Source organism: Mangifera indica, chromosome 11 (assembly GCF_011075055.1).
Source record: "Mangifera indica cultivar Alphonso chromosome 11, CATAS_Mindica_2.1, whole genome shotgun sequence".
In the NCBI taxonomy this organism is placed as follows: domain Eukaryota; kingdom Viridiplantae; phylum Streptophyta; class Magnoliopsida; order Sapindales; family Anacardiaceae; genus Mangifera; species Mangifera indica.
In genome coordinates this window covers 11,617,245-11,642,902 of record NC_058147.1, presented here as the reverse complement: position 1 = coordinate 11,642,902, position 25,658 = coordinate 11,617,245, and the positions used below count along the sequence as shown (strand labels likewise).

General features: G+C 31.2%; 3 protein-coding genes across 3 annotated transcripts; all 3 read right to left on the bottom strand.

Moving 5' to 3' along the window:
* Nucleotides 1–237: 237 nt before the first annotated feature.
* LOC123228716 (pentatricopeptide repeat-containing protein At4g31850, chloroplastic-like) lies at nt 238–11,462 on the bottom strand. Its single transcript, XM_044654187.1, has 9 exons — nt 11,239–11,462; nt 8,702–9,665; nt 7,944–8,591; nt 7,821–7,858; nt 7,560–7,664; nt 1,390–2,861; nt 881–1,209; nt 497–579; nt 238–388 (listed from the first exon to the last, which is right to left on the bottom strand). The coding sequence occupies exons 1-9, from the start codon at nt 11,460–11,462 to the stop codon at nt 238–240; spliced, it is 4,014 nt and encodes a 1,337-aa protein (XP_044510122.1).
* On the bottom strand, nt 7,742–8,670 carry LOC123229297 (pentatricopeptide repeat-containing protein At1g62930, chloroplastic-like). The gene is made up of 2 exons (XM_044655006.1): nt 8,243–8,670; nt 7,742–8,185 (listed from the first exon to the last, which is right to left on the bottom strand). The coding sequence occupies exons 1-2, from the start codon at nt 8,655–8,657 to the stop codon at nt 7,893–7,895; spliced, it is 708 nt and encodes a 235-aa protein (XP_044510941.1). The 5' UTR covers nt 8,658–8,670; the 3' UTR covers nt 7,742–7,892.
* A 4,778-nt stretch (nt 11,463–16,240) lies between the features above and the next one.
* On the bottom strand, nt 16,241–18,269 carry LOC123229285 (pentatricopeptide repeat-containing protein At1g12300, mitochondrial-like). The gene is made up of 2 exons (XM_044654988.1): nt 16,954–18,269; nt 16,241–16,773 (listed from the first exon to the last, which is right to left on the bottom strand). Exons 1-2 carry the CDS (start codon nt 18,119–18,121, stop codon nt 16,394–16,396), a joined length of 1,548 nt encoding a protein of 515 aa, XP_044510923.1. The 5' UTR covers nt 18,122–18,269; the 3' UTR covers nt 16,241–16,393.
* Between the last annotated feature and the right edge of the window lie 7,389 nt (nt 18,270–25,658).

Sequence of the window (25,658 nt, the reverse complement as noted above, 5' to 3'; positions counted from 1 at the left end):
CCCATTTTTGAGATAACTGAACTTAGGTACCAAAAAGAGCAAAGAAATCAAAGGATGCAGAAGAAAATCGCCAAATTAATCAGAAGAATTTGGTTGCCATATAGAATATCCAAAAAGCACCACAACTCTCTTAATCACTAACCAGACTTGAATCTTCGTGTACTTGTTTGGCAGTTACTATTAAGAATAATTATTCCACATAAAAAATAAATCGAGAAGTAAATGTATCGAAACCTCTCAAGGACCCTCTAGTGATGGATCACAAGAGATATTCCCTTCTACCAGGAAGGCAGCACCATCATCGAAGTTCAACTTAGCATCAGCTACCACCAACTTCTTACTAGAGACTTCATCAAGGGGATTCATCTCTCCAAAGAAATAAAGATTCCTACTAACATTGATTGGTAAAAACGAACAAATAATGTAGAGACTATATTTATGTATGTATATTACAAGTAGCACTAAGAGTACTCAGATGAGACATTCATGTCCATACCATTTCTCAATAGAATCATTTTGATCAGTGGCCTTAGGTGCTAAACCATCTACAACCTTATGAGCACCTTTGTCAGTATTTTCCTTTGAAAACAAAAATAGGCAACTGTCAGAAACAAAGATGTATACTAATATAGCAACTTGGTAGTCAAGCCAAATCAACAGAGACGAAGACAAAATCTATAACTTCAATTATATGACTTCTTCATTAATGGATTCACATAAATACAATCACCACTACAATGTTGACACACACCATTACATGGAAACTTTAACGTTTGCCAGGGCTCTCTTGATAACCTATACTCCCCTGGAAAATGCACTTACTCAACAATCAACATCCTGTTGGTTCTTGGGTTGAAAAGGATGGTAGCAAATTCAGGACTTCACGATAATCTTCATGCTTTCCCAGTAAATCTAATATTATGGAACCTGTGGATGCATCTGGTTTCACATTTCTCTCTTTCATTTTGTGAAGAAGTTCCACCACTTTTAAAGTCTCATTATTCTGCAAGAAACCAGACAGAAGCGTATTGAAAGTGACCAAATCTGGCGCAACACCATTTTGCTCCATATCTGAGAAAAATTTACTTGCCATTTCTAACTTTCCTTCCGTACAAAATCCATGCATTATAATGTTATATGTAATAACATCTGGAACAAAGCCATTACTATGTAATCTGTTGAACATTTCCCAAGCAATATTGAGTCTCCCTGTTTTGCACAACCCATTAATGAGACAATTGAAAGTTGTGATGTCAGGTTGAATGTTTCGATTTATTAAAGTATGGAACAGTTCAACAGCCTCCAAAACACAACCATTTTTGCAATAACCATCAATAAGAATACTATACGTATATAAGTCGGGAGGCAAATTACTAAGTTGCATCTTACCAAATAGCATTTTTGCATGTCTGACATTACCATTCCTAAAAAGCCCAGATAGCAAGGTATTATAAGCAACAACATTTGGCCTAACTCCCTCTGAAGTCATTTCCTCATAAAGATTCAAAGCTTCATCAATTTTTCGATTCTTGCAATACCATTTGATCAGAGTATTGTAGCTAACTACATCAGGTGTGCATCCCATACTCAACATTGAGGCTAAAAGTTCCTTGGCATCATCAATTTTATTTGTCAAGCATAAACCCTCCATCAAAATATTGTAGCTAAAAACATCAGGCTTACACCCCACACTTGCCATGGAATCAAATAGCCTTCTAGCATCATCAATTTGACCTGCCAAGCAAAAACCACTCAAAAATCTGTTATAAGTTATTGTGTCGGGACAAACACCTCTATTAATCATTAGTTGGAACAACCCATTGGCTTCGTCCATCTTTCCATTGATACAAAACTTATCAATTACCACGTTAAATGTCACCACATTAGGTTTCACACCTTCCTCCAACATCCCTATAAACAAAGTTTTAGCCTCCTCCCAATTAGATGTATTACACAAACCATAAATTAGAGTGGTGTAAGTAATCACGTCTGGATTAATGCCCTTGGTCTTCATTTCTGAAAACAGTTTCTTTGCCTTGCCTACTAACCCATATTTGCAGAGACCATCAATAATTGTAGTATAGCAAACAGTATTAGGCTTACAAATGACACCAAATTCACCATTCCCGTTATTCATTTCTTCAAACAACTGAAGGGCAACAGTGACATTACCAGTTCTACACAACCCAGTAATCAAAGTCCCAACTGTAACCACATCCGGTCTACAACCAACCGAAACCATTTTCCTAAAAAATTCAATGGCCTTCTTAATCTTGCCCGCCATACAAAGACCATTAATCAGATTGCTAAAAGTCAAAGCGTCTGGGTAAAAACCCCTCCTAAAAATACTCCCAAGAACTACAAAACCATCAGAATCGCGTGCCATTTTGCTTAAGCAATCAATTAAAATATTCAAAATAAAGAAATCCGGCAACAACCCAGCTGAAATGAATCTCGTGTACATCACAAGAAGTTGATCAAAATGTTTTTTCTTAACAAGTGCAGAAAACAAAATACTGAAGGAAGACATAGCAGGAGTTGGGTGCATATGAATCATATAATTGAAGGAATCAAAAGCTTCATCAAGAGAAAAGTTACCTGACCTGCAGTTTACACGAAGGAAATTATAAAGTTGAGAATGGTGCTTAAGAGTGGAGATGTGTTTGGGTGGTGATTTGGTGTGTTGATTTTGGGAAAGTGAAGAAAGAATAGATGAAGATGAAAATCTAACATTGAAAGATGATTTTGAAGAAACAAGTGAAGTTTTAAGAAACATTTTCAGAGGACATTTGAAAAAAAAAACCCTAAATTTTTTTTTTGAAACAAATTTAATGGTAATCATGCAAACAAAGTGAGACAACCTTTAACGTAATCATGCAAACTTCTAATAAATTTTCAATGTGTAAATATAAATAATTGAGAAAAAGAAAGTTAAAAAAAAAACTATCGATTCTCAAATATTTAATGGTAATTGGTAAGCACACTTGTTAACAAATAATCATACTTTTCTTAACTTTTCTGCCACGTAGATAAGAAAATTAAAGCATTGCATGAATTTCATCTTTGAGGAAATATAATTTTGATTTTTATTCATTATAAAAAACACCTACAATTTACAAGTCATACTTTGTTTTTTTCCCTCTTAAACACGCTGTAGCACTTTTTCCTTTAATTAAAAGACACAAACAAAACATACTACTTAAAAAATTAAAATAAAAAAGAAAATAATGCAAAGTATATCAAGTCTATGGAGGCTTAAGCAATGTAAACACTATGGAGAAGGGTGGATGACTTGTGCTCAACTTGCATCTAGAATGGTCAACTCATGATCAAGTGACACCAAAAAAAAAAAGAAAGAAAGAAAAGAAAAGTCATCAAAGAAGAAAAAGAATCAATACCGAAGAAGAATATAAAAAGCCATTGAAGAAGAAGAATCATCCACATTGTGAGATAAAGTGTCACTATACTAGTGAGATATCAATCTTGGGTAGAACAACAATCCAAACTCAAACTAGCTCGCATCACATCCACCCTAAACTATGAGAGACCATGGTCTCAATACTACCAACGCCAATCTCGAAAGGCACTCCCCATTCCAACCTTTCTTTTGTTATCTTTAACTCAATTCTAGTAGATTGTTTCCTTCATTCATCCAAGACAAACTTTAGAATCATACTTGACATGTTACTATACTTAGTGACCACACTCTATAGTCACGTGTAGCTTTCTAAGGTTTAAGACCCAACTTTACTTCAACTTGGTTCAAAATCATAGGTACATTAGAATATGCAACTCAAAAGACCGAGTTCCAATCTGACATATCTAAACATTGGAATACCTATATTAGGTTGTTGTCAATATGATTTGACATAAGGTTGGTAACTTGCTTCTTAATATGAAAGGTAAGCTCATTTTCATGAATACTCAAACTAATAGTTTCAAGACGAAAGGCCATGTTGGTTATGTGTTGTTTGTATGTGAAGACAAATGATGATAAAGATAGAATCCATTGACTCGAAAAATATTAAGTTTAGGATATCTGTTGATTTGACCCATATTTGAGTTCCGAAAAAAATGTTGATAAATATTTGAAATCAAAATCTCTAGCCAGAGTATAATATAAGTTATACGAAAGATATTTGTGATGAAGTGTTTTGAACATATCAATTGATGATTTGTATAGAATTGAAATTAGGACTTTGACGAACCATGAGCTCGAAATTGATCAAGATTAGATGATGGAAAGATCTTATCTACATGAAATGTACGATTGAAGGTATTAGGTTCAATAAAGTGTTTTTTCATCATAGTTTAAGGACTATGACACATTGCTAAATGTTTATTATAATAGTTGAGTTTTCATATGTATTTCAGATTGTTCAAAAAAAGACTCATGATTATGTCATAGTGAACCTAAAGGTTCAAACTAATAAACCAAGCTTTTGACAGTAAGGAGTATATTGTCTGAGATTGGCTAGCACCTTTTGAAGGATACTTAACATTAGTATCATATAAAATGTTACATAGGTACAAAAGTAATATTTTAAAAGTTAAAATGTTTGTGAAGCAGAATTAGGGTAGCTAAGACATATAATTGATATGCATGCATGATTGTAGTTTAAATTAAAAATTTTAAGGACCGATTAATAATTTCATTACTGTTAATTAGCCACCAACATAAAAATGGCTTATTAGTTTATCTTAGATGAACTAAGCTCGTTTGAAACAAACTTTCTATCACAAAAACAACATTCCTTTCCCTTCTCTCTACCCCTCGGGTTTGGGTGTTTCTGGCTTGGAGGTGCAACTTTTTTTAGATTTTTTAAAGTGAGAGACTCCTTCCATCATCCTACATCTAAAGCAAAGTTGTAGGTAATCTTCTAACCTTCTCATGTATGTTTCTTTTCATGCTTTGATTCTTGCTTTTATGTATATGCATGCCCATTTTGCTTCATTCTTCTTCCCCATTTATTTCAAAAACTATGTCACTGCTGATCAAGAATTAAAATTTTCTCATCACATACATTAACAAACACTTCACTTTGCATATTTACAAATAACAATATATTTAATGAATAAAGCTATATGTACAAACAAATATTATCAACTTATTTTTATAAACTGATGTGATAATTTGTAATTGAATAATATGATTGCTTATTTTTTTATCTTATTTTAACATTATCTAATCATATATTGTTATATTAGATTATACAAATAAGTTAGTAAAATTTGTTTTTATACATATTATTTTTCATGTTTAATTACTAAAACAATAATGTTTATTTTAAATCTTCGTACATTGACCTTGAAATGGTATTGATACTAAACACGGTTAAAATTCAAAAAATTTTAAAAATATATAGAAGAATTAATTGTTGAAAATATTGTTAGTAACACATCTTTAAACAAATTTAAACTGCAATTTACAAGAAGAAACAAGCCAAAATTATCTAATTTAATTTATTATAAATGTTAAAATATAAATTAATTGTATATTAGAATATTAAAATATCTGAATAATACATAAGTGTATACCTATCATAAATCTTATATAAAGAAATAAAATTAATATAATTAATACACAATAATGTAAAAAGGGAAAATATATATTTAGAATATTTGCTAACTTAGGAAATAAAATATTTGGATTATATTCTAATATAGAAAATAATATATTCGAAACCTATTCTTATATATTATAACTGAAATAATATATTTGAAATATATTCCAACACACCCCTCAAACTTAAGTAAGCAAATAAAATAGAAAATAATATATATTTTGGTTAGGCTTGCTCACGCCCTTGCTTTCACATATGAAAAAAGTGAAAATATGAGTTCATTAGTTTGGGTACATTCACACTTTCACTTATGTAGAAAGTGAAAAGATGAGTTTTCAGTTCAAATATTGTCACGCTTTCACCTGCATAAAAAGTAAAATGATGAGTTTATCAGACTCACACCTTCACCTATGTAGAAAGTGAAAAGATAAGTTTGCAAACGTGATATTTGCAAACTGTGTACATCCAAAGGTGTTATACTTTCGTCTTACTAACGTTGGCGTCCATCCAAGGCTATGATTGCTTTGCTGCTATCATTTCAATAGTACAAACTTTAAGAGTTTCGGCCCACACTCCTTAACCCATACCCACTCTCTTGTTCATAGGACCCTAATCTCGCTTTTAGTCAGATCCCATAGGGATAAAATTAGATATGTATAAACATTTCGCTTAATATATTGACAAGGAGGATATTGCGTTTAACTAGCCATTTTTTCTTGGTTCTTGGTTATATTATATTAATAGTTTATGATGCTAATAGAACAACATATTAAAAAAAATTATATGATTCTAGACGATAATTAAGGATTGAATTTATTTTACATATAATAACTAGTAAAAGCAAAGGATCAACTGCAAATGGATACATTTAGCGTTTGACTAAATAAGTAACATGATCTAATCTATGATAAGATAGTCGAGATGTCGTAGAGAGTCTGCAAATAAAACAAAGGAAGCAGCTAGCAAAATCTAATGAAGCTGGCAATAGGATTGTTTTGAAGGGATGGTTAGAGGTTGAAAACCATGTCGAAGACTTGCTTCCCAAACTTTGTCAATGTTGGTGTTATATACATTTTAATAACGATTTGTTATTCTCTTCTTTCTCTTTTATTTTCTATTGCATTTTAGGGTTATTGAGTATCATGTGATTTAAGTGAATGGATTCTGATTTAGCCTTGCTACTTTGCTAGTATACTTTGTCGAGATTTTGATGGTTCTCCAGTTAGTGCTCCACCACACTTAAGGGATTTGTATGATTGCCATTAACATAATTAGTGTGAAATGCAACTTTTTCTATTGGTCGATATATGAATAATTGAAGGCACTTTTATCATTTTGTAAATGTGAACTTTATAATTTCTTTTTTATTTTTCTTTTTGGTGTTTGGTGGGAAAAGTTAGTAACTACTTTATAACATCATGCAAAGTGAGAAACTACTTTATAATTTGTTGCACACTAGTGTTGTTGACACCATAATTAATAGTTCCTCATATACATTTATAATCTAATTGTTAATGATGCTGAGAAGAGAGAACTCTAGTTTTGACATGAGTCCAAAAGATGAGCTCGAAGCTGAGTCATGTGAACCCGAGCAAAGTTCGGTTAGTACACATGAACCCAAGTTAAGTACGAGTCAATCACAAACTTAAAATCAAGAAGTCAGCCAAACCTTAACTCATGTTCCACCGTGCTTGGCAAGCCCGAGCCGAGCTTGAGGCTCAATCTTCTGAAAAGGAGTTGGGCTCTGGTCAAGAGAAGTAAATGTATCGAAACCTCTCAAGGACCCTCTAGTGATGGATCACAAGAGAGATTCCCTTCTACCAGGAAGGCAGCATCATCATACTAGAGACTTCATCAAGGGGATTCATCTCTCCAAAGAAATAAAGATTCCTACTAACATTGATTGGTAAAAACGAACAAATGAAGAGACTATATTTATGTATGTATATTACAAGTAGCACTAAGAGTACTCAGATGAGACATTCATGCTCATACCATTTCTCAATGGCATCATTTTGATCAGTGGCCTTAGGTGCTAAACCATCTACAACCTTACGAGCATCTTTGTCAGTATTTTCATTTGAAAACAAAAATAGGCAACTGTCAGAAACAAAGATGTATACTAATATAGCAACTTGGTAGTGAAGCCAAATCAACAGAGACGAAGACAAAATCTATAACTTCAATTATATGACTTCTTCATTAATGGATTCACATAAATACAATCACCACTACAATGTTGGCACACACCCTTACATGGAAACTTTAACGTTTGCCAGGGCTCTCTTGATAACCTATACTCCCCTGGAAAATGCACTTACTCAACAATCAACATCCTGTTGGTTCTTGGGTTGAAAAGGATGGTAGCAAATTCAGGACTTCACGATAATCTTCATGCTTTCCCAGTAAATCTAATATTATTGAATATATGGATGCATCTGGTTTCACATTTCTCTCTTTCATTTTGTGAAGAAGTTCCACCACTTTTAAAGTCTCATTATTCTGCAAGAAACCAGACATAAGCGTATTGAAAGTGACCAAATCTGGCGCAACACCATTTTGCTCCATATCTGAGAACCATTTACTTGCCATTTCTAACTTTCCTTCCTTACAAAATCCATGCATCATAATGTTATATGTAATAACATCTGGAACAAAGCCATTACTATGTAATCTGTTGAACATTTCCCAAGCAATATTGAGTCTCCCTGTTTTGCACAACCCATTAATGAGACAATTGAAAGTTGTGATGTTAGGTTGAATGTTTCGATTTATTAAAGTATGGAACAGTTCAACAGCCTCCAAAACACAACCATTTTTGCAATACCCATCAATAAGAATATTATACGTAAATAAATCGGGAGGCAAATTACTAAGTTGCATCTTACCAAATAGCTTTTTTGCATGTCTGACATTACCATTCATAAAAAGCCCAGATAGCAAGGTATTATAAGTAACAACACCTGGCCTAACTCCCTCTGAAGTCATTTCCTCATAAAGATTCAAGGCTTCATCAATTTTTTGATTCTTGCAATACCAATTGATCAGAGTATTATAGCTAACTACATCAGTTGTGCATCCCATACTAAACATTGAGGCCAAAATTTCCTTGGCATCATCAATTTTATTTGTCAAGCATAAACCTCCATCAAAATACTGTAGCTAAAAACATCAGGCTTACACCCCATTCTTGCCATGGAATCAAATAGCCTTCTAGCATCATCAATTTGACCTGCCAAGCAAAAACCACTCAAAAGTGTGTTATAAGTTATTGTGTTGGGACAAACACCCCTATTAATCATTAGTTGGAACAAGCCATTGGCTTCGTCCATCTTTCCATTGATACAGAGCTTATCAATTACCACGCTAAATGTCACCACATCAGGTTTTACACCTTCCTCCAACATCTCTATAAACAAAGTTTTAGCCTCCTCCCAATTAGATGTATTACACAAACCATAAATTAGAGTGGTGTAAGTAATCACGTTTGGATTAATGCCCTTGGTCTTCATTTCTGAAAACAGTTTCTTTGCCTTGTCTACTAACCCATATTTGCAAAGACCATCAATAATTGTAGTAAAGCAAACAATATTAGGCTTACAAATGACACCAAATTCACCATTCCCGTTATTCATTTCTTCAAACAACTGAAGGGCAACAGTGACATTACCAGTTCTACACAACCCAGTAATCAAAGTCCCAACTGTAACCACATTCGGTCTACAACCAACCGAAACCATTTTCCAAAAAAATTCAATGGCCTTCTTAATCTTGCCCGCCATACAAAGACCATTAATCAGATTGGTAAAAGTCAAAGCGTTTGGGTAAAAACCCCTCCTAAAAATACTCCCAAAAACAACAAAACCATCAGAATCGCGTGCCATTTTGCTTAAGCAATCAATTAAAATATTCAAAATAAAGAAATCCGGCAGCAACCCAGCTGAAATGAATCTCGTGTACATCACAAGAAGTTGATCAAAATGTTTTTTCTTAACAAGTGCAGAAAAGAAAATACTGAAGGAAGACATAGGAGGAGTTGGGTGCATATGAATCATATAATTGAAGGAATCAAAAGCTTCATCAAGAGAAAAGTTACCTGACCTGCAGTTTACATGAAGGAAATTATAAAGTTGAGAATGGTGCTTAAGAGTGGAGATGTGTTTGGGTGGTGATTTGGTGTGTTGATTTTGGGAAACTGAAGAAAGAATAGATGAAGATGAAAATCTAACATTGAAAGATGATTTTGAAGAAACAAGTGAAGTTTTAAGTAACATTTTCAGAGGACATTTGAAAAAAAAAACCCTAAATTTTTTTTTTGAAACAAATCAGGTCGATTCGGATTTATCAAAGCATGAACTACATCTATAAGACATTTTACTGTCAAACATTTCTTTTTCAATATATAGTTTCTCTTCAAATTTCCCGTTGAGCAGCGCTACAAATTTTCATTATTAATTAACAATATATTAATCAAAATTTAACATGTAAACTACCTCACTGTTAATCAAGAATCAAAATTTTTCTATCACATACATTAATAAGGCACTTCATTTTGCATATTCACAATTAGTAATATATTTAAGGGAAAAGGACTATTTCCCACCCAACTTTTAGTCTAATCTCAAAATCATACCTATGACACATAGAAAACCCAAACACTCACCTATGAACTAACTACTATCTAAATTTTCAGTTAAAATTAGGGGTAAAATTGTTATTTTATCTATAAATCTTAAAACTTTGAAATTGATATCATTTTTCCTCTAGGTTTTAAAAACTAACATTTCAATCCATTCTCAAAGTTTGAAAAGTTTAAACTTCATCTCTAAGGTTTGTTTCCTTCTCCAACCACCATCATTTTGATTGACGACCGATGTTTTTCATTAATCTTCCAGATCTGACTATGAAGTATGATGAAGTACAACCATCCAGACTCAGTGATAAAACATCATCCTTCTTTTTGAGTGTTCCCATTTTGGATGACAAGAGTCATCCTTTGTCAAAGAAAACTTTCGTTTCTTCCCATCATCTACCAGTTCCCTAAGCCACCGAAATTGAAACGTGGAAAGAGGAAAAAAGTGAATTTTTCAAAGTTTAATCTAGACGAGTGAATGTGAGTTTTCTGAACTAAGGGGTGAAAATGATATAAATTTTTTAGGTTTTAGGGTTTATGGGTAAAATAATAATTTTACCCTTACTTCTAAGTAAAAATTTGGACGATAGTTAACCCATGAGTGGATGTTTGAGCTTTTCATCTGTCATGGATATAATTTTGAATTTGGACTGAAACTTGGGTGGAAAATTGTCCTTTTCCCTATATTTAATAAATAAAACTATATGTACAAATAATTTTATTAATTTATTTATATATAATGATGTGATATTATGTGATTAAATAATTAAATTGTTTATTTTTTATTTTATTTCAACATTATTCAATCGAGAAAAGGACAATTTTCTACCAAAGTTTTAGCCAAAATTCAAAATCATATTCATGTCAGATGAAAAACCCAAATAGTTGTCCATAGGCTAACTATAATCTAAATTTTCAGTTAGAGACAAAGGTAAAATCATTATTTTATCCATAAACCCTAAAACCTAAAAACTTTATGTCATTCCACCCTTAGTTTAAAAAACTCACATTTACCCCCATGATTAACTTCAAAAAATTCACTTTTCCCCCTTTTGAGGTTTCTTGTCTGATGGGTTAAGAAACCGACTGGAGATCAAGAAGAAGTACAGGTATTCTCTGGCTACGAAGGATAACGAAGAAAGACCCTTCGTTGTCCAAATCTGAATGACGAAGCGTCGTCCAAATTTGTAAGAAGAGACAGAGGATGATGTTTTATCGTCCTTCATCTCATCGTCTAGACGTGACAAAAGATGACGCTTGGTCATCCTTCGTCTCTTCTTATAGATCTAGACGATGCTTTATTGTCCAGATTTGCATAATAAAGGGTCGTCCTTCATTGTCCTTCATAACCAGAGATGGAAGATAGGTGGAAAACCTCGACCGTTGGTCGGAATGATAGTGGTCAAAGAAGGAAGCAGACCCTAAGGGTGAAATCTAAACTTTTCAAACTTTAAAAATAGGTTGAAGTGTTAGTTTTGAAAACCTGGGGAGAAAATGATAAAATTTTCAAAGTTTTAAGGTTTATAGATAAATTAACGATTTTACCCTTACCCTAACTAAAAATTTGGATGATAGTTAGTCCTTAGGTGGATGTTTGGAGTTTTTAACTATTGTGAGTATAATTTTGAGATTAGACTAAAATTTGTATGAGAAATAATCTTTTTCCCTACTCAATCCTATAGATTAAATTGAACAAATAAATTAATAATATATATAAAATATTATTTATGTTTAATTATGTAGACAGCAACATGTAAGGATAATAAAAACAATAAAACTATGTATACCCATCTTTGGTACACAATTTGTGTATACAGATGAGGTGTTATCATGTGATTGAATGTTTTTTTATTATATGATGACACATGTTTTAAAATCACCTAATTACATTATGACATATCACTGTGTACATGAATTGTGTACCAAAAATAGGTACACATAACATTGCTCTAATAAAAATTCAAGAAAATTTAAAGATACACACAAGAATAAGTTCTTGAAAATGAACGGGCAACACTGACACATTCCTTCAAACAAGTTTAAACTATAACTTAAAAGAAGAAACAAGCGTCATCTGATTTAATTTACGCCAAAAGACTATTCCCACCCCAAGTTTAGTCTATTCTGAAACATTCATCCACCATATTTTAAAAATTCAAACATCTACTTATTATTCAAATTCTGTTAAAATGTTTTATTAGAGTTAAAGGTAAAAATATCATTTAGCTAGTAATATTAAAAAATATAAAAGTTTATATTATTTCCCTCCCTTGGTTTAGAAAACTAATAATTTCTCCCTAGATTAAATTTTAAAAAGTTATATTTTCCCCTAGGGTTTCAAAATTTTCCTTTTATTCTTCGACAACCGACTTTGGTCAAGCCATCTTCTTTCTCCACCATCAACGATGGACAATAACACCTCTTTTTCTCCTTTCGACGATGAAGGCTTCATCTAGATGACAAAGGATTTGCATCTAGGCAAAGTCGAATTCTCTTCGCCTAAATGATTTGTCATTGTCTAGAAGAAGATAAAGGTGATTCATCTTCATCTTTGTTTGAATGAAGGATCACTAGACTTTCCTTCTCCATTTGACGACAATGATAACCTAGAGATGATGAAGACCACGAAGGGAAGATAGTCGAAGATGGATTGCTCAATCACGAAAAGAGAAGGTAGCTAGAAATTATTAACCCTATGGGGCAGAATATAACGTTTCAAAACTCAATCTTAGGAGGAAATTATTAGTTTTACAAACTAATGATAAAAATTATATAAAATTTTATATTATTTAATATTATTGATTAAATTACGTTTTAACCTATAATTCTAATAGAAAATTTCACTAAAAGTTAAATTATGAGTGAGCATTTTAATTTTTAAAACATTGCGGTGAGAGTTTGAGAATGGACTAAATCTTAGGTGGGAATAAGTCTTTTGGCCTTTAATTTATTATGAATAATATTTTATTTTCTCTCGGTTTCTTAAGGGAAACATAACAAACAAAGTGAGACAACCCTTAATGTAATCATGCAAACTTCTAATAAAATTTTCAATGTGTAAATATAAATAATTGAGAAAAAGAAAATTTCAAAAAAATTATCGATTCTCAAATATTTAATGGTAATCGGTGAGCACACTTGTTAACAAATAATCATACTTTACTTAAATTTTCTGCCACATAGATAAGAAAATTAAAGCATTGCATGAATTTCATCTTTGAGCAAATATAATTTTGATTTTTATTTATTATAAAAGACACCTACAATTTACAAGTCATACTTCGTTTTTTTCCCTCTTTAACATGCTTTAGCACTTTTTCCTTTAATTAAAAGACACAAACAAATCATACTATTTTAAAAATTAAAATAAAAAAGAAAATAATGCAAAGTATATCAAGTCTATGGAGGCTTAAGCAATGTAAACACTATGGAGAAGGGTGGATGACTTGTGCTCAACTTGCATCTAGAATGGTCAACTCATGTTCAAGTGACGCCAAAAAAAAAAAAAGAAAAGAAAAGTCATCAAAGAAGAAAAAGAATCAATACCGAAGAAAAACATAAAAAGCCATTGAAGAAGAAGAACCATCCACATGGTGAGATAAAGTGTCACTATACTAGTGAGATATCAATCTTGGGTAGAACAATAATCCAAACTCAAACTAGCTCACATCACATCCACCCTAAACTATGAGAGACCATGGTCTCAATACTACCAACGCCAATGTCAAAAGGTACAAAAGTAATATTTTAAAAGTTAAAATGCTTTTGAAGCGGAATTAGGGTAGCTAAGATATATAATTGAAATGCATGCATGATTGTAGTTTAAATTAAAAATTTAAAGGACTGATTAATAATTTCATTATTGTTAATTAGCTACCAACATAAAAATGACTCATTAGTTTATCTTAGATGAACTAAGCTCGTTTGAAACAAACTTTCTATCACAAAAACAACATTCCTTTCCCTTCTCTTTACCCCTCGGGTTTGGGTGTTTTTGGCTTGGAGGTGCAACTTTTTTGAGATTTTTTAAAGTGAGAGACTCCTTCCATCATCCTACATCTAAAGCAAAGGAGTAGGTAATCTTCTAACCTTCTCATGTATGTTTCTTTTCATGCTTTGATTCTTGCTTTTATGTATATGCATGCCCATTTTGCTTCATTCTTCTTCCGCATTTATTTCAAAAACTATGTCACTGCTGATCAATAATTAAAATTTTCTCATCACATACATTAACAAACACTTCACTTTGCATATTTACAAATAACAATATATTTAATGAATAAAGATACATGTACAAACAAATATTATCAACTTATTTTTATAAACTGATGTGACAATTTGTAATTGAATAATATGATTGCTTATTTTTTTATCTTATTTTAACAATATCTAATCACATATTGTTATATTAGATTATACAAATAAGTTAATAAAATTTGTTTTTATACATATTATTTTTCATGTTTAATTACTAAAACAATAATGTTTATTTTAAATCTTCGTACATTGACCTTGAAATGGTATTGATACTAAACATGGTTAAAATTCAAAAAATTTTAAAAATATATAGAAGAATTAATTGTTGAAAATATTGTTAGTAACACATCTTTAAACAAATTTAAACTGCAACTTACAAGAAGAAACAAGCCAAAATTATCTAATTTAATTTATTATAAATGTTAAAATATGAATTAATTGTATATTAGAATATTAAAATATCTAAATAACACATAAGTGTATATCTATCATAAATCTTATATAAAGAAATAAAATTAATATAATTAATATACAATAATGTAAAAAGGGAAAATACATATTTAGAATATTTGCTAACTTAGGACATGAGCGTGTCCAAACTAAAACAATAATACTATATGTATACATTTTTTTGTATATAATTTATATGCATAGATAATGTATTACTATATGATTTGATGATTTTGAATTAAAAATGAAATCATATCTAATCACATAATGATATATCATCTATGTATCCAAATTATATATAAAAATTATGTACGTATAATATTGCTCTTCATGAAAGGAATACTATTTAATGCTAATTTACTTGGTTTACCCTTTTTTTTTTTTTTTGATAGGTTTATTTCGATTTGATAGGAATTGAGAGTAAGAAAATAATTTGTTGCACACTAGTGCTGTTGACACCATAATTAATAGTTCCTCATGTGCATTTATAATCTAATTGTTGATGATGCTGAGAAGAGAGACTCTAATTTTGACACAAGCCTCAAAGACAAGCCCTATTTTCAGTGCATGAATTAAAGCAGAAGGCTAATTTGTGTTGTGTGATAGCAGTAGTCTTCCACTCGCAATTTGAAACTCCATTCTGCTAGCAAACTTTAAAAGCCCATTTTTGAGATAACTGAACTTAGGTACCAAAAAGAGCAAAGAAATCAAAGGATGCAGAAGAAAATCGCCTAATTAATCAGAAGAATTTGGTTGCCATATAGAATATCCAAAAAGCACCACAACTCTCTTAATCACTAACCAGACTTGAATCTTCGTGTACTTGTTTGGCAGTTACTATTAAGAATAATTATTCCACGTAAACAATAAACCGAGAAGTAAATGTATCGAAACCTCTCAAGGACCCTCTAGTGATGGATCACAAGAGAGATTCCCTTCTACCAGGAAGGCAGCACCACCATCGAAGTTCAACTTAGCATCAGCTACCACCAACTTCTTACTAGAGACTTCCACAAGGGGATTCATCTTTCCAAACAAATAAAGATTCCTACTAACATTGATTGGTAAAAACGAACAAATAATGTAGAGATTATATTTATGTATGTATATTACAAGTAGCACTAAGAGTACACAGATGAGACATACAAGTTCATACAATTTCTCAATAGCATCATTTTGATCAGTGGCCTTAGGTGCTAAACCATCTACAACCTTACGAGCATCTTCGTCAGCATTTTCCTTTGGAAACAAAAATAGGCAACTGTCAGAAACAAAGATGTAGACTAATACAGCAACTTGGTAGTCAAGCCAAATCAACAGAGATGAAGACAAAATCTATAACTTCAATTATATGACTTCTTCGTTAATGGATTCACATAAATACAATCACCACTACAATGTTGGCACACACCTTTACATGGAAACTTTAACGTTTTCCAGGGCTCTCTTGATAAGCTACACTCCCCTGGAAAATGCACTTACTCAACAATCAACATCCTGTTGGTTCTTGGGTTGAAAAGGATGGTAGCAAATTCAGGACTTCACGATAATCTTCATGCTTTCCCAGTAAATCTAATATTATTGAACCCATGGATGCATCTGGTTTCACATTTCTCTCTTTCATTTTGTGAAGAAGTTCCACCACTTTTAAAGTCTCATTATTCTGCAAGAAACCAGACATAAGCGTATTGAAAGTGACCAAATCTGGCGCAACACCATTTTGCTCCATATCTGAGAAACATTTACTTGCCATTTCTAACTTTCCTTCCGTACAAAATCCATGCATTATAATGTTATATGTAATAACATCTGGAACGAAGCCATTACTGTGTAATCTGTTGAACATTTCCCAAGCAATATTGAGTCTCCCTGTTTTGCACAAACCATTAATGAGACAATTGAAAGTTGTGATGTCAGGTTGAATGTTTCGATTTATTAAAGTATGGAACAGTTCAACAGCCTCCAAAACACAACCATTTTTGCAATACCCATCAATAAGAATATTATACATAAATAAATCGGGAGGCAAATTACTAAGTTGCATCTTACCAAATAGCTTTTTTGCATGTCTGACATTACCGTTCATAAAAAACCCAGATAGCAAGTTACTATAAGTAACAACATCTGGCCTAACTCCCTCTGAAGTCATTTCCTCATAAAGATTCAAGGCTTCATCAATTTTTCGATTCTTGCAATACCCATTGATCAGAGTATTGTAGCTAACTACATCAGGTGTGCATCCCATACTCAACATTGAGGCTAAAAGTTCCTTGGCATCATCAATTTTATTTGTCAAGCATAAACCCTCCATCAAAATATTGTAGCTAAAAACATCAGGCTTACACCCCACACTTGCCATGGAATCAAATAGCCTTCTAGCGTCATCAATTTGACCTGCCAAGCAAAAACCACTCAAAAGTGTGTTATAAGTTACTGTGTCAGGATAAACACCTCTATTAATCATTAGTTGGAACAACCCATTGGCTTCGTCCATCTTTCCATTGATACAGAGCTTATCAATAACCACGCTAAATGTCACCACATTAGGTTTTACACCTTCCTCCAACATCTCTATAAACAAAGTTTTAGCCTCCTCCCAATTAGATTTATTACACAAACCATAAATTAGAGTGGTGTAAGTAATCACGTCTGGATTAATGCCCTTGGTCTTCATTTCTGAAAACAGTTTCTTTGCCTTGCCTACTAACCCATATTTGCAAAGACCATCAATAATTGTATTATAGCAAACAATATTAGGCTTACAAATGACACCAAATTCACCATTCCCGTTATTCATTTCTTCAAACAACTGAAGGGCAACAGTGACATTACCAGTTCTACACAACCCAGTAATCAAAGTCCCAACTGTAACCACATCCGGTCTACAACCAACCGAAACCATTTTCCTAAAAAATTCAATGGCCTTCTTAATCTTGCCCGCCATACAAAGACCATTAATCAGACTGTTAAAAGTCGAAGCGTTTGGGTAAAAACCCCTCCTAAAAATACTCCCAAGAACTACAAAACCATCAGAATCGCGTGCCATTTTGCTTAAGCAATCAATTAAAATGTTCAAAATAATGAGATCCGGCAACAACCCAGCTGAAATGAATCTCGTGTACATCACAAGAAGTTGATCAAAATGTTTTTTCTTAATTAGTGCCGAAAACAAAACACTGAAGGAAGTCATAGCAGGAGTTGGGTGCATATGAATCATGTAATTGAAGGAATCAAAAGCTTCATCAAGAGAAAAGTTACCTGACCTGCAGTTTACATGAAGGAAATTATAAGGTTGAGAATGGTGCTTAAGAGTGGAGAAGTGTTTGGGTGGTGATTTTGTGTGTTGATTTTGGGAAACTACAGAAAGAATAGATGAAGATGAAATTCTATAAGACATTTTACTTCAGATTTTACTGTCAAACATTTCTTGAATAATTGAATAATTTATTTTATTTTAAAATTATTTAATCATATAAATTAAATTGTACAAATGAATTAATAAAATTTATTTAGGTGTATAATATTATTTATGTTTAATTATGTTGACAGCAATATGTGCATAAGAATAAATTCTTGAAAATGAACGGCTAACACTGACGCATCCCATCAAACAAATCTAAACTGCAACTTAAAAGAAGAAACAAGCCTCATCTAATTTAACTTAGGCCAAAAGACATCCCACTGCTCTCAAACTTTCATCCATAATATTTTAAAAACTCAAATACCTACCTGTTATTCAATTTTTGTTAAATTTTCTATTAGAATTAAGGATAAAAATATCATTTAGCTAGTAATATAAAAAAATATAAAATTTTTTATCATTTCTTCCTTTGGTTTGGAAAACTAACAATTTCTCTTAATATTAAGTTTTGAAAAGTTATATTTTTCTCCTAGGGTTTCAAAATCTTCCTGTTATTCTTCAACAATTGACTTTGGTTGAGCCATCTTTTTTTTCTACTATCAATGGTGGATGATAACACCTTTCTTTCTCCCTTCGGCGACAAAGGCTCTCTCTCTGATGAAGGCTTCGTCCAATGACAAAGGATTTGTCATATAGACAAAGATGAATCCCTTTCGCCTGGATGATTTGTTGTTATTTAGAAGAAGACAAAGATGATTCATTTTTAACTTTGTCTAGATGAAGGATGGCTAGACTTTCCTTCTCCATTTGGTGACAATGATGACCCAGAGATGACGAAGACAATAAAGAGAAGATAGTCGAAGATGGATTGGTCAATCACGAAAAGAGAAGGTAGCCAGACAGAGATAGAAGGTTGCCAAAAATTATTAACCCTAGAGGGCAGAATATAACGTTTTAAAACTTAATCTTAAGGAGAAATTATTAGTTTTACAAACTAATAAGAAAAATGATATAAACTTATGTATTATTGATTAAATTACATACTCTATTAGAGAATCTTAATAGAAGTTGAATGATGAGTGAGTTTTTGAGTTTTTAAAACATTGCAAGTGGGAGTTTGAAGATGGACTAAACCCTAGATAAGAATAAGTTTTTTGGCCTTTAATTTATTATGAATAATATTTTATTTTCTCTCGATTCTTAAGGGAAACAGAACGAACAAAGTGAAACAACCCTTAATGTAATCATGCAAACTTCTAATAAATTTTCAATGTATAAATATAAATAATAGAGAGAAAGACAATTAAAAAAAAAATTATCGATTCTCAAATATTTAATGGTAATTGGTAAGCACAAGTGTTAACAAATAATCATACTTTTCTTAAATTTTCTGCCACATAGATAAGAAAATTAAACCATTGCAAGAATTTCATCTTTGAGCAAATATAATTTTGATTTTTATTCATTATAAAAAACACCTACAATTTACAAGTCATACTTTTTTCTTTTCCCTCTTAAACACGCTTTAGCACTTTTTCCTTTAATTAAAAGGACACAAACAAATCATACTATTTAAAAAATTAAAATAAAGGCCAAAGGACTTTTTCCCACCAAAGTATACTGATTTCTCAAGTGTCCCCTCGTTAATTTTGAAAATCCTATTTACCCACTTATGGATGGTTAAATTTAAGGGTTTCAAAGGTAAAATCGTCACTTTATCTGAAATATAAAAAAATAAACTTAAATTTTATTTTATTTTCTCCCCAAACCTAAAAACTAACATTGTCCTCCAATCCAAGTCTTCAAAAACAACATTTCCCCCGATAGGATTTCCAAACTTTTAGATCTAATTTTTTCGATGACAACCAAACATCTACTCTTTCTCTCTGACGCCTTCTCCTTCTGGCCGTGCATCTTTTGACACTATGTGGCACCGTCGTCGTTAACGAAGACAATGCCACACGACGTCGGAAGATGCACGACCAGAAGGAAGAGGTACCGAAAACTTGGGTTGGGGGACAATGTTAGTTTTTAAGGTTTGTGGGGGGGGGGGGGGGGGATTAAATATGACTAACAAACTCAGTTAATTTTAATCACCTATAAGTGGGTAAATGAGATTTTCAAAGTTAACAGAGAAAAACTTGGGAAATCAATATACTTTGGGCGAGGGTTGGGGTGAATAAGTCCTTTGGCCTAAAATAAAAAAGAAAATAATGCAAAGTATATCAAGTATATGGAGGCTCAAGCAATGTAAACACTATGGAGAAGGGTGGATGACTTGTGCTCAACTTGCATCTATAGTGGTCAACTCATGATCGAGTGATGTCAAAAAGAAAAAAACGAAAAGAGAAATCGTCAAAGAAGAAAAAAGAATCAATACTAAAGAAGAAGAATATAAAAAACCATTGAAGAAGAAGAAGCAACGACATGGTGAGATTAAGTGTTACTACACTAGTCAGATATCAATCTTGGGTAGAACAACAATCTAAACTCAAACTAGCTCATATCGCATCCACCTTAAACTATGAGAGACCATTTTCTCAATTTTGCCAACACCAATCTCGAAAAGCATTCCTCATTCCAACCTTTCTTTTGTTGTCTTTAACTCAATTCTAGTAAATTCTTTCCTTGATTCATCCAAGACAAACTTTAGAATGATACTTGACATGTTACTATACTTAGTGAACACACTCTATAGTCACATGTAGCTTTCTAAGGTTTAAGACCCAACTTCACTTCAACTTGGTTCAAAATCGTAGGCCCACTAAAATATGCAACTCAAAAGACTGAGTTCTAATTTGACATATCTAAACATTGGAATACCTATATTAGGTTGTTGTCAATATGATTCAAAAAAAGGTTGGTAACTTGATTTCTAATATGAAAGGTAAGCTCATGCTCATGAATACTCTAACTAATAGTTTCAAGAAAAATGACCATGTTGGTCATATATTGTTTGTATGTGGAGATGAATGATGATTAAGACATAATCTGTTGACTAAGAAAATGTTAAGTTTAGGATATCCACTGATTCGATCTAGATTTGAGTTCCGAAACAAATGTCAATAAATATTTGAAATTAAATCTCTGGCCAAAGTATAATGTAAGTTATATGAAGGATGTTCATGATCAAGTGTTTTGAATATATCAATTGACAATCTGTATAAAATTAAAATGAGGGTTTTGATTAACCATGAGCCTAAAATCGATCAAGATTAGATGATAGAAAAATCTTATCTACACAAAATGTTCGATTGGAGATATTAAGTTCAATGGAGTGTTTCTTTATCTTGGTTTAGGGGCTACGACACATTGCTAGATGTTTACCATAATCGTTGAGTTTTCAAATACACATTTGGATTGTTTGAAAAAAGACTTAGGACTATGTCATGGTGAACTTAAAATGTCGCACTAATAAACCAAACTTTTGAGAGTAAGGAGTAAATTATCTAGGGTTGGCTAACACATTCTAAAGAACAATTAAAATTAGTATTAGATAAAATGTTATATGGGCACAAAAGTAACATTTTAAAAGTTAAAATATTTGTGAAGTGGAATTAGGGTAACTAAGATATATAATTGATATGCATATATGATTGTAGTTTAAATTAAAAATTTAAAGAAACCAATTAATAATTTCATAATTGTTAATTAGCCACCAACATAAAAATGGCTCATTAGTTTATCTTAAATGAACTAAGCTCATTTGAAACAAACTTTCTGTCACAAAAACAACATTCCTTTCTCTTCTCTCTACCCCACGGGTTTGGGTGTTTTTTGGCTTGAAAGTGAAACTTTTTTGAGATTCTTTAAAGTGAGAGACTCCTTCCATCATCCTACATCAAGATTAAAGCAAAGGAGTAGGTAATCTTCTAACCTTCTCATATATGTTTCTTTTCATGCTTTGATTCTTGCTTTTATGTACATGCATGTCCACTTTGCTTTATTCTTCTTCCCCATTTATTTCAAACACTATGTCACTGCTAATCAAGAATTAAAATTTTCTCATCACATACATTAACAAAACACTTCACTTTGCATATTTACAAATAGCAGTATATTTAATAAATAAAGTTGCGTGTATAAACAAATATTATCAACTTATTTTTACAAAGTGATATAATAATTTGAAATTGAATAATGTGATTATTTATTTTTATCTTATTTTAAAATTATCCAATTACATATTGTTATATTCGATTATACGAATAAGTTAGTAAAATTTTTTTGTATATATATTATTACTCATGTTTAATTACTAAAACTATAATGTGTATTTTAAATCTTCATACATTGAACTTGAAATAGTATTGATACTAAACATAGTTAAAATTCAAAAAATTTTAAAAATATATAGAAGAATAAATTGTTGAAAATGTTATTAGGAATACATCCTTAAACAAATTTAAACTGCAACCTACAAGAAGAAACAAGCCAAAATTATCTAATTTAATTTATTATAAATGTTAAAATATGAATAAATTATATATTTAGTATATTAAAATGTTTAAATAATAGATAAGTTTATACCTATAATAAATCTTATATAAGATAATAAAAATTAATATAAGCAATATACAATAATATAAAAAAAGAAATCATACATTTAGAATATTTGTTAACTTAGGAAATAAATTATTTAGAATATATTTGAAATCTATTCAAATATATTATAACCGAAATAATATATTTGAAATATATTCTAACACCCTCTTCAAACTTAAATAAGCAAATAATATAAAAAATAATACATATTTTAGTTAGGCTCGCTCACGCCCTCGCTTTCATATATGAGAAAAGTGGAAAGATGAGTTTATTAGTTTGAATACGCTTATGTCTTCACTTATGTAGAAAGTGAAAAGATGAGTTTTTAGCTCGAACATGGTCATGCCTTCATCTGTGTAGAAAGTAGAAGGATAAGTTTAACAAGTTCATGCATTCACCTATGTGGAAAGTGGAAATATGTGTTTGCAAACTTAATGTTCGTTTAATTGAGTTTGTAAACTCATCTTTCCATTTTCCACTTATGTGAAGGCATGAGTGAACCTGATAAACTCATCTTTCTACTTGCTACACAGATGAAGGCATAAACGCACCCAAATCTTTCCACTTTCTATATAAGTGAAGACATAAGTGTGTCCAAAGTAATAAATTCATTTTTTCACTTTCTACAAACATGAAGACGAAGACATAAGTGAGCCTAACTAAAATGACAGGAGGATACTCATCTCTAATACCATGTAAAAATATGAATAAATTGTATTTTTTGTATATTAAACTATCTGAATAATACATAAATTTATACCTATCATAAATTCAATATAAAGAAATACAAATCAATATAATTAATATACAATAATATAAAAATGGAAAACATATATTTAGAATTTCTATTAACCTAGGAAATAATAATATATTTAGGATATATTCTAATATATAAAATAATATATTCGAAATCTATTCAAATATATTCTAACCAAAATAATATATTTAAAATATATTCTAACAATAAATAATATTTTCTTTTCTAGGTTTTCTAAGGGAAATAAAACAAACAATCATCTAATTTAATTTAATTTAATGTAATCACGCAAACTTCTAGTAAATTTTCAATGTATAAAATTAAAAAATAATTGAGAGGAAGAAAATTAAAAAACAATTATATTGATTCCGAAATATTTAACGCTAATTGGTAAGCAAGCTTGTTAACAAAGAATCATACTTTGCTCAAAATTTCAACCACATAGATAAGATAATTAAAGCATTGCCTAAATTTCAACTTAGGGTAAATATAGTTTTGATTTTTATTCATTATAAAGAACACCTACAATTTTCAAGGGGATATTAATTAAAAGGTCAAAAGACATATTCCCACCCAAGGTATAGTGAAATCCCAAAGTTATACCCTCAAACTTTCAAAAACCCAAATACCCACCAATGAAATAATTTCTATTAAAAATCTCAGTTAAAGTTAGGGGTAAAATTGTCATTTACTAATAACTTTAAAAAAATTAAAGTTTTATCACATTTTACTCCCTCAAGTTTTAAAAACTTGCAATTTCCCTCTACCCAAAGTTTGAAAAATGACAGTTTTTCTCTAAGGCTTTTTTCTCTTTTCCCTAACGAGGATCTGCCGTCTTCGACTGTCGATCGTCTTCCCTCTTGGCCTTTCTCCAACCACCAATTGAAGAAAATTGTTTAGAAATCTAGACGAAATTCGTCTAAAAATCCAAACGATTTTTGTTGTTCAGTGGTTAGAGAGGGGTTGAAAGGGAGGATGGTCAATAGTTGAAGATGGTGGATTGTCACCAAAGAAAAGAGGCCACTTTCCAAACTTTGAAGGAAATTTTAGGGGGGAATTGTGATAAAAGTTTAGTTTTTTAAATTTTTTATTAAATAACAATTTTATCTTGAACTCTAACTAAAATTTTTAATAAAAATTACTTCATAGGTGGGTATGTGGGTTTTTGAAAGTTGGGGGGTATGATTTTGGGATTTTACAATACTTTAGATGGGAATAAGTCTTTTGGCCTAACTAAAATAGACACAAAAATTTATGCCTAAACCTTTTCAGGCAAACTTTTAATGAATTTACTCTTTTAAGAAAACTCAATTTTTATTCCAATAATACCCTTATCTGGTAATTATCTTTTTCTTCAGTCGTGTTTTTTCTCTGGCAACATTTTCTTCTATAGCATACTCCAACATCATTACATTGATTGTAAGTTTGGTAACTTATGAATTGAAACATTCATAAACTTATTCAGAAACAAGACAATTTTTGGTTTGATTATTGATTTGTCTAGATTAGAACGAAAAATAGAATAGATCTGAGTGTGGAGAGTGTGAGATTTCAGTATTTTAAAATTGTTTGAATTTTGAATTAAAAAATTGAATGGAAACAATTGCTTGTCATTAATGTTTGGATAGGGTAGATATGGAGGCGGATGAAATTATTTACTGTAGTTTGGTTTGACCCCTTGATTTATAAACAAACCAACACTTGTTTGTTTCAAGAAGTTAATTGATTTAAACAAACCTGTGCACTTGTTAGTTTGAAAAAATTAATTAATTGATTAGAAAAATGGTAGGAGTGATATACATGTTTGGATTTGGTGGGCAATGACTTGATAAAAGTGATAATATTTTTAAATACATTGGTAGAGTTTAGACATTAGTTTCAATTCATAGGAAAATCAATTATGATGGATATGTAAAAGTAGTGTCTTCTTATTTGAGCATTGATTGAAGTTATAATAAGGTAAAAATTTATCCATTTTTTGGTATAAAGCCTCGTAAGGATGTAGAAAATGAGAGAATTGAAATTCACACAGCTGCATCCCAAGATGGAAGATTCAAAGTGAAAGATCAATTTGCTTGTAAACAAATTTTA